The 9,097-nt window shown below is 62.7% G+C and overlaps 1 protein-coding gene across 1 annotated transcript in view; it reads right to left on the reverse strand.

Annotated features, from left to right (window-relative positions):
* Positions 1 to 3,241: 3,241 nt before the first annotated feature.
* Positions 3,242 to 9,097, reverse strand: part of LONP1 (lon peptidase 1, mitochondrial) — a 16,619-nt gene continuing 10,763 nt past the window's right edge. The window contains exons 7-11 of the mRNA XM_021708939.1: positions 8,481 to 8,564; positions 6,840 to 7,060; positions 4,701 to 4,839; positions 3,951 to 4,129; positions 3,242 to 3,695 (exon numbers count right to left, since the gene is read on the reverse strand). Coding sequence (XP_021564614.1) covers positions 3,566 to 3,695; positions 3,951 to 4,129; positions 4,701 to 4,839; positions 6,840 to 7,060; positions 8,481 to 8,564 — 753 coding nt within the window. The 3' untranslated portion in view covers positions 3,242 to 3,565. The remainder of the gene's footprint in view (positions 3,696 to 3,950; positions 4,130 to 4,700; positions 4,840 to 6,839; positions 7,061 to 8,480; positions 8,565 to 9,097) is intronic.

Raw genomic sequence — 9,097 nt, forward strand, 5'->3', positions numbered from 1 at the left:
GGGCCCGAGCCCCGGACCGCGGGGGCCGGCGCCAGTATCTCGCGCTCCCCCAAAGCGGGTCGACCCAGGAGGGCACCGAGGGGTGACCCGGGACCTGCCGGCGCCCAGCCCCGCCCCTCCTCACTTCCCCAGGCCTTCGCTCCTCTGTGCCCTCTGCTCGGCCCACTTCCTGCCCCACTCGAGAAGGCATCTCGGATGCTGCTTCCTCCCTGGAGGCCTCCCTGGGCCCACCCCACACGCAGACCCAGAGCCAGCCTCTGTACGCCGGGCGGGGACTGGATGGGAGGCTCCAGGGCCACCCACAGCCCGGCACAATTCTTGCCCATGGCCGTGCCATCCAAGTTGGGAGAGGCGTGCAGCGTCATGCTGCATCCGTCGACTGACACTGGGGCTGGTCCCTGAGACTCAAGGGGTTCCCGTGCTCTGCCCCCCACCTCCCAGAAACTGTGAGCCCACCCCGCTGCAAAGTCAGGCTCGAAACCAGGCTAGGAGCCCATCTGATGTCACTAGAGCCCCTAAGGGCAGAGGGTTGCGGCCAGAGCACTGAGAGTTGGGACCCAGCAGCCACCAGAGGCAGCAAAAAGGCTCCCATGGGAGAAACGTGCTCAACCCCTTTCCAGAACGAAACCACTAAGCCAGAAAGACAGGAGGCCCCTCCAGGAAGGGACTGACTGACACACCATTTGTGGGTGTCGATCTGATAGGAACCACAGGCCTGGCCTGGCCCGACTCCAGGATGGCCGAAAGGCTCCCAAGCCTACACTGGCCATGGAGTGGCTGTGTCCAAGCAGCACAGACAAGGCCCTGCCTTGGCTGCCAGGACAGCTCCAGGTGTGACCAAGGCAGAGGGTGCTGAGGGGCTTCCCCACCATGGCTCAGAGGGTGCGGTCCCAAGACGGTGGACGGTCCTCGGCCCGAACACACGCCAAGCTCTGTCACCCCCACGCCTGACCCAGCCATCTTGTTTCCGTTGTGGCCTCGCCCCCTCGGCAAACCCCACACGCGCCGTACCTCCAGCCCGCCTCCAGCCCTCTGTCTCTCCCACGCGCGGGAGCCCGGAGGCAGGGCCTGCAGACTCTGCAGACTCTGGCGCGTGGCCCCTGGCGAGCGCCCCAGGACGGGCCTACCTCCGCGATGGCCAGCTTCTCCTGGGCCACGTAGCCGGACACGTTGATCATCTCCATCCGGTCCCTCAGCGGCTCAGGGATGGTCTCCGTGACGTTGGCCGTGCAGATGAACAGTACCTGGGGCAGCGGAGAGGTGCTGGGGACTGGCCGCCCTGCCCTGCCCGCGCTGCCCGGCCCTCAGTGGGTGGGCCCCACACCTTGGACAAATCCACAGGCACGTCCAGGTAGTGGTCCAGGAAGTTGGCATTCTGCTCCGGGTCCAACAGCTCCAGCAGCGCGGATGAGGGGTCCCCCTGGTAGCCGCGGCCAATCTTGTCCACCTGGGCAGCAGACAGCAGTGGTGCTGGTGCCTGCTACTTTTCATACCAGGCACCCCGGTGGGCCGCCCATGGGGTCAGGGTTGGGGATGCCCCGAGCAACAGCAGCGGCTACACCCTGGGCCACAGAGGGACAGGCTGAGGGGCATGGCTGTGGGCTGGAAGGACCCCTCCCATCGCAGGGCCAGCATCTGGGAACCCCCAAGGAAACGCGGAGACCACAGGACCCTCAGGAGCCGTGGGGTTTTTCACCTCGGACATGCCCTCGCCTGGTCAGAGATCTGGGCTAGGAAGTGGCCCCAGAGTGACAGACTACTCAACCTCAGGGCCGCAGCTGAAAAAGGACCAGAGGGCCTGTGTAAACGAACCTCGTCTATGAGGACCAGCGGGTTCTCTGTCTTGGTCTTCTTCAGGCACTGGATGATCTTTCCAGGCATGGCGCCCACATAGGTCCGCCTGCGAGAGGGCACGGTGGGTTCAGCAGCTTGCCTGGGAGCCCTGGCGCCCGCACACAGGCCCTGGCACGGCCGCAGCAACCCCGGATCCTCAGCACAATGTGCACCCGCCAGTGCCGCTTGTTAGACACCACACAGAAATCCACATGAGATAGGGCACCGGGTACATGCAGAGCCCACCGTCACCGCCCTGACACCCCTGTGCTCAGGGGGCCAGGGGAAGTGGACGGCCCAGCCCAGACTCTGGAGGACCGACTCACAGCAGGGCTCCCTCAGCCCCGGCTCAGACCCACGGGTTGGACCCAGCCTGTGTTCCCTCACCCACAGAGACAGAGGCTGCAGAAGGCCCCACCCCTCACGGGGACAGCAGGCACAGCCCGACCACTGAGGGGCTGGGGTCGCTGGGAGCATGAGACACCCCCAGCCCAGGGCCTGGCCGCGGCCGGCGTCTTCTTTCAGGAGCGTTTCCCAACAAGCTCTCGCTCTAACCCAGCAAAGGTGACTGCTTGGCAAGGACAAACCAGCAGAGTCCTGGTCCTGTGCTCACACCAGGCTGGTGGGCAGACAGGCCCCAAGACGGCAGAAAAGACACCGCAGAGGGCTGTGCATACCACGGAGAAACAGAGGCGGGGCGGGAGACCCAGGTGCCACTGGCGGCGCGTGTGGCACTTCAGCATGTGTGGGGTGAGGATGTCTCCGGGGAGGCCCTGAGCAAAGGAGGGGAGGAGGGAGTCACGCGGGGGTCTGGGGAAGAGCGTTGCAGGCAGAGGGCACAGCCTGTGTGTGTTGGAGGCACAGCGAAGAGGCCCGGGCGGCTGGAGCAGAGGAGGCGAGAGAGAAAAGGGAGGGGTGGGCCGTGGGGAGGACTTGGCTTCCTCCCAAGGCAGCTGGGACACGGAGGGCTGTGGGCAGAGGAGGACTGTGCTGGGGGCAGATGACCCGCCTCATGCCCACTGTCAGTGTCCTTGTCATTCGTTCAGATGTCAGCACAGCCCCTTCCTGGTGACTCACTCCCAAGGCCGGAGGCCGCCAGGGCTAGTTTAGAAATCCGTCAAGGTTACTCCTCACCCAGCAAGGGGCCCCTGCCTGCCGCTCTGGGGGTTTCCTGAACCAGGAGCCGTGGGGCCCACACCCAGGATGGGGTCTGCACCCAGGAGAGGGCCAGCCAGGCCCCGGCACCCACCCTCCACCCTCAGCCTGCTGCCCTGTCCGGCTCAGACGCCAGCTGGGCCACGGATCTGCCACGGCTCCCCTGCCCTCCCGTCTCAACCCCCCTCTTCAACCTCAAGCTGCTGAGCTCCCGGGCTGGTTGGTACCCCGGTGGCTGGAAGCACTGATGTTCTTACAGAAACAGAAACATTAACATTTTAATACAGACTCAACACTGTGCAGGGTGGAGACAGGTGGCCAGCTAAAGCAGGTGCTTTACGCCCGTCTCTCACAGGGCTACGGTTTTCCAGAGCCACCGTCTGCAGAGGCAGGCGAGGCAGGAAGCCCAGCAGAAGACAACACCGGCTGCCCACCCAAGGGCCAGGCGAGGGAGACCCTGAGTGCAGAGAGTGGCAGCCCCTGGTACAGGCCTGAGGCCGACCAGGGAGGAGAGACTGATGGGTGCGAGCTTCTCTGGTGTGTGCAGCCCATCCTCGCTGGGAGACCATCTTGTCCCCTATTCTAGCCCATAAGCCTCGAGAAGGCTGACCTCAAGCCTGGGGCCTTGGCCACACAGCCACGAGGACCAGGGCTTACACGGCAAACACTGGCCTTGGAACTCTGGCCAGGACGCTGGAGACCAGGAGCTGAGGCCCGATGCGAAGGCCCAGGCGAGGAACAGGAGAGGGACGGGAGGGCCAAGGCGAGGGAGGGGAGAGACAGGACGTCTGAGGCGAGGGGCACGAGAGAGGGCCCAGGCGAGCAGGGGAAAGATGGGAGGGCTGAGGTGAGGGAGGGAAGGAGATGGGAGGGCCACAGCAAGGGGAGGCGAGGAGGTCCAGGCGAGCAGGGGCAGCGAGGGACGGGAGGGCCGAGGCCGGGCTGGGCACTGTCAGGCCTACCTGTGCCCCTTGATCTCCGCCACGTCGGTCATGCCCCCCACGCTGAAGCGGAAGTACTGGCGGTTGAGGGCGCGGGCGATGGAGCGGGCTATGGAGGTCTTGCCCACACCTGGGGGGCCGTGGAAGCAGAGGATCTTGCCCTGTGTGGAGCCGCGGAGCTGGCTGACGGCAATGAACTCCTGTGGGCAGCGACGTGCTCAGCGGACACAGGGAGGGCACCCAGGACGTCAGCTGCCCTCGCCCCGGAGGAGGAACTCTCCCAGGAAGGGTCTGGGCGTGAGTCTCACCGCCTTCATGCTGCCTGCGGCACACCTGGGGCTGCCGGAAGGGACAGCTCGTCCCAGAGGCCCAAGCAGTCCAGAGCCATAGTGCACCACGGGAGGGGCCGCCGGGGACAAGGGCTGCATCAGCCGCGGCGGGGACGAGGTCCCGGGAGACACAGGGCCCGAAAGCACCCTGGGAGGGTCCCTGGGCCCCACCCCTCGCTCCGGTCTAGCCCCCAGCCCACCACCCTCAGCCTGACGCGCCCCTACCCCACCCTGCCCTGCTGGGGTTCTGCCTTCTCCGCCCAACTCCCATCCGCCTGGACATCTGCGAGCCCCATGGTGGGCGGGCCTGGCCCCCCTGCCGCCCACACCACCCTGGGCCTCCGCAGGCCCCACCCGCATCCCACAGGTCTCCACCGGCAGCACGGGAGTCCTGGCCCCGCCCACCCTGTGCAGCGCGGCCCCGCCCCCAGCCCGCCCTCACCAGGATGCGCTTCTTCACATCCTCCATCCCGTAGTGGTCCTCCTCCAGCACCGCCTGGGCCCGCACCAGGTCCAGGTTCTCGTCGCTGTACTTGCCCCACGGGATGGACGTCAGCCAGTCCAGGTAGTTGCGGGTGACACTGCCACAGAACACACAGGGCTGGTGAGTGGGGCCACGTGCCCTGGGCCTCTGCTGGGCTCGAGGGCAAGGCCACACGCCTCGCAAGTCAGGAGGCTGTGCCCGCGAGCATGACGGGCAGCCCACGCCAGGCACAGCTCAACTGGACTCAGCGGATGGGGCTGGTGGCTGCTTTGAAAAGCCACTCCCTGCCAGGCCACCCGGGGACTCTTGTGGATCCTGACACGAGCACTGCCTGCTTCTCAGCAGAGCCCCAGACACGGTGAGGGGAGGGTGCAGCTTGAGGTCTGCATCTGACACTCCTCAGCAGAGCAGAGGTGTGCTGGCCATCCTCTCCGCGCCAGAGGCTGAATGAGCCACACCAGAGGGGCAGGGTAGGTGGGGAAACTGAGGCCAGGCCCTCTGCCAGAGCCCAGCAAGAGAGGGCTGCCAGGTGGTGGGGAGGAGGAAGAGCCGCTTCTGAGAAGGCCAGGCACTGAGTGGCCCAGGCATGCTGCACCATGCCCACCCTCTGGCACACGAGACGTGCCAGCAGGGGCCAGCGAGGCCAGGAGCACCCCGAGCAGGCCAGACCATGCACATGGCAGGTTTCACTCTAGGGACACACAAAGTCCCTGCAGGAGGGACTCATGGCCACAATGTTCTGGGCAGAGGAGGCAGCCAAGGCTGCTGCAGGCGTCTTGATGAGAAGCGGCGCCAAAGGCTGGTGACAGTGCCGGGGGAGGGGGCCAACAGTCCCCAGGCCACTGGAGCGGGCTTGTCCCCTGTGGCTCCCCAGGGCCTGGTAACAGAACCAGCCTTTGCAGACCCACTGAGCCCCAGGAGGCAGGGCTGTCTTGTCCTGCAGGGCCCAAGCGAGCACTGCTATCAGCCCCAAGGGAGGCTGAAGGGGCAGCAGGGGCAGAACGACCCCTAAATACCTACACCCACCTCCCCAGGACCTGCGCATGTCCCCTCACACGGCAGAAGGGTCTCTGCAGGAGGGACTGAGTGAAGGAGGCTGAGCTGGGAGATAATCCTGGTGACCCAGCCCACATCCTCAGGGTCAGGAGACCGAGAATCAGAGAGATGGGAAGAGGCTGCACTGCCAGCTCTGAGGAGGGGAGGGGCCCGAGCCAAGGGGTGTGGGTGCCTCTAGACCCCTTTCTGGAAAAGGGGACAAGGGTGCTCCCTGGAGCCTCCCTTCCAGGAGGGACTGGCCTTGTCCACAGCTTGGTCTTAGGACTCATGTCCTGCAGACTAAGACTCGTGCACTGCAGCAGAAAGCTCACAGGCTACCAGAAGAGGAGGCGGCATCGGGGCATGGGTGTGGAGGCCATAGCCTCTGGAGGACACCAGCGCCTGCTGGGTCCATGTGGAAAGAGACCTTGGCGCTCCTGGACATTTTGAGCCAGACAGAGGCCTGGTCAGGCCCCTGCTGAGCTGATGGCCTCCCTGGGCCCTAGGGGCTGCCCTGGTGCAATGCCTGCTTCCTGGGTACAGGCAGAGCAAGCTGGGCAGGAAGTGGCCAGGTGGGTCCTATCCTGGCTGGTGTCCAGCAGGCTGGTGGTGGGTACAGCCCACAGGGACCTGAGCCCCTCGACCTGAACTCCAAGGTGGCTATCCCGATTCACAGCCAGTGCACACGGGACAATGACCCCTGGCAAGGCCAGAGCTGCAGAAGATGCGGTCACCCTGGCTGTCTCGGAAAGCAGAGAGGCTAGAGACAGAAACAAGGTGTGGCATGGGGTGACGGCTCTGGGGACTCCTGGGCCTGGCTGGGAGCACTGGCTTAGGGCCAGACATCCCCGGGCTCACCCCCGCCCCCCGTCCATCAGCCCCGAGGCCCTGCCACTAACTCCCCCAGCCTCGATGTCCTCGTCTGCGAAGTGGGATGATGACGGCATGTCCCCCCCAGGGGCAATGTGCTGGGCACGAGGCAAGCGCCCGCCAGGACGGGAGCGCCCCATGGGTGCCTGCTGGGCCCCTGCCTGCTGCCAGGATGCCGCCTGGCGCGCTCACTTGAACTCTGAGGAGTGGTTGTCCAGCAGGCCCAGCTTGCTGAGCTCCTCGTCCACGACGTCCATGACGTGCTTGGGGACCACAAGCTCCTTGAGCCGCTCCCGGAACTTCTCCTCGATGGCGTCCTTGTCCTCCTTCTCCAGGCCCAGCTCCTTCTTGATGATCTTCAGCTGTTCCTGCAGCAGGTACTTGCGGTGCGTCTGCTTGATCTTCTCCTCCACCTGCGGGGCGGGGTGGGGCTGCACTGGCCACAGGCGCTCCTGCTTCCCAGAGTCGAGAGAGGCCCCCCGGCACAAACTCTGGCTCCTTCCCAATTTTTTTTTTTTTTAAGATGGGGTCTCACTCTATCACCCAGGCTGGAGTGCAGTGGCACGATCATGAATCGCCACCCTCACCCTCCTGGGCTCAAGTAATCCTCCCACCGCAGCCTCCCAAGTAGCTGGGACAGCAGGCACACGCCACCACGCTCAGCTCATTTTTATGTTTCTTGCAGAGATGAGATTTTGCTGTGTTGCTCAAGCTGGTCTCAAACGCCTGGTCTCCCACAGTGCTAGGATTACAGGCGTGAACCACTGCCCTTGACTTCCCTTGACTTTTAGCCAGACTCTCCCCCACGCCCCGGCCTTGCGGAGGCAGCTCCGCTGATACCTGCATCACACAGGGAGGAAGCTATTTGCTTTCAGTCCTGATCAGAATGAGGGAAAGGTTCAACAGTGCCAGGCAAGATCCCAGGACCGCAGGGTTGCAGGACGTGGGCTCAAGCTGGCCCAGCGTAGCATGGCCTGGGGCACCCCATGCTGTACTTGTGTGTTTTGGGAGCGGCCCTTACTGACAGCCAAATGTTCTAATTAAAGATGGAAGGTGAACTTCCCCCCCCAATAAAACTAAATGAAAAAATTCAGCCACATATGAAAATATTAGTCGAATCTGAAAAATACAAAGAAAATAAAATTTTTTTTTTTTGAGTCGGAGCCTCACTCTGTCGCCCAGGCTGGAGTGTAGTGGCATGCTCTTGGTCACTGCAGCCTCGATCTGCTGGACTCAGGCAATCCTTCCACCTCAGCCTTCTAAGTAACTGGAACTACAGGTGCATGCTACCATGCCCAACTAATTTTTTGACTTATTGTAGAGAGGAGGTCTTGCCAAGTTGCCCAGGCTGATTTCGAACCCCTGGGCTCAGGCAATCCTCTCTCACCTTGGCCTCCCAAAGTGCTGGGATGACAGGTGTGAGTCACCATGTCAAGCAAAAAGAGAAATATTAACATATAAAAATAAAAAATTATAGTCAAATCTGAGAAACACAACGACTGTGAAGTAACTGATAAGCACGCAGGCCACAGATGTGTCCGCAATCAGGATGCAGGTCTCAAGCAGCTGCGTCTCAGGGGACATCATCTCAGGGTGGCTCCATTTCTAGTGCTGTCCCCACGGTCAGAAAGGCAGAGAAACTCCCTCCCTCAAAGCAGGACACCTGAGGTCTCTCCACTCTGGGCTCTTCACACTGCTGGGACCAGCTCTGAGACTCCCATTTCACAGAGATCCACAGCCAGGCCAGAGCAGCTGCCTGCACAATGCCCTGAGACACAGCGGGGCCCTGGCGCCACCACCACTGCGCTGGGCCCGAGTGCCATCCGGCCTTACCTCCCGCCCCAGGCGCTGCTGCAGCTTGCTCAGCTCAAACTCCTTCTTCAGCAGGGAGAGGGCCTTATACAGCCGCTTGGGGATCTGTCGAGAGAGCAGGGCCGAGGGAGGGTCAGAAGTCACCGCCTGCCTTTGCAGGGCACGGTGTGGGGGACACAGGCATCCTGAGAACAGCTGCAGCTGGGAGCCATCTCAAGGGAAGGGTGCCCCTGATCAGAGCCCAGGCCTGGAAACGCATCCCACAGGTAAACTTCCATGGGCCTCCAGGACATATAGAGACGGGCTATTCTTTTTTCGATGTTTTTTTTTGAGTTGGAGTCTCCCACTTTTGCCCAGATAGTAGTGTAGTGGCCGCTCCCGGCCACCGCAGCCTTGACCTGCTGGGCTCTGGCGATACTTCTGCCTCAGACTTCCAAGTAGCGGGAATTACAGGGGTGCGCTACCATTTCCGGCTGATTTTTTGACTGATTGTTTGTGATGATGTCTTGCTGCTCATCACGGTCTCATAGTTGTATCTAAGAAATCAATGAGCCGGCCCAAGCCATTATTTGTACTCATTTGCCAGGGCAGGATTAATAGACCCTCATTCTGCAACCATAGTATTTCTTGAAAGTTAA

Source organism: Carlito syrichta, unplaced genomic scaffold, assembly GCF_000164805.1.
Source record: "Carlito syrichta isolate Samal-C Ts95f unplaced genomic scaffold, Tarsius_syrichta-2.0.1 Scaffold153595, whole genome shotgun sequence".
Lineage (NCBI taxonomy): Eukaryota > Metazoa > Chordata > Mammalia > Primates > Tarsiidae > Carlito > Carlito syrichta.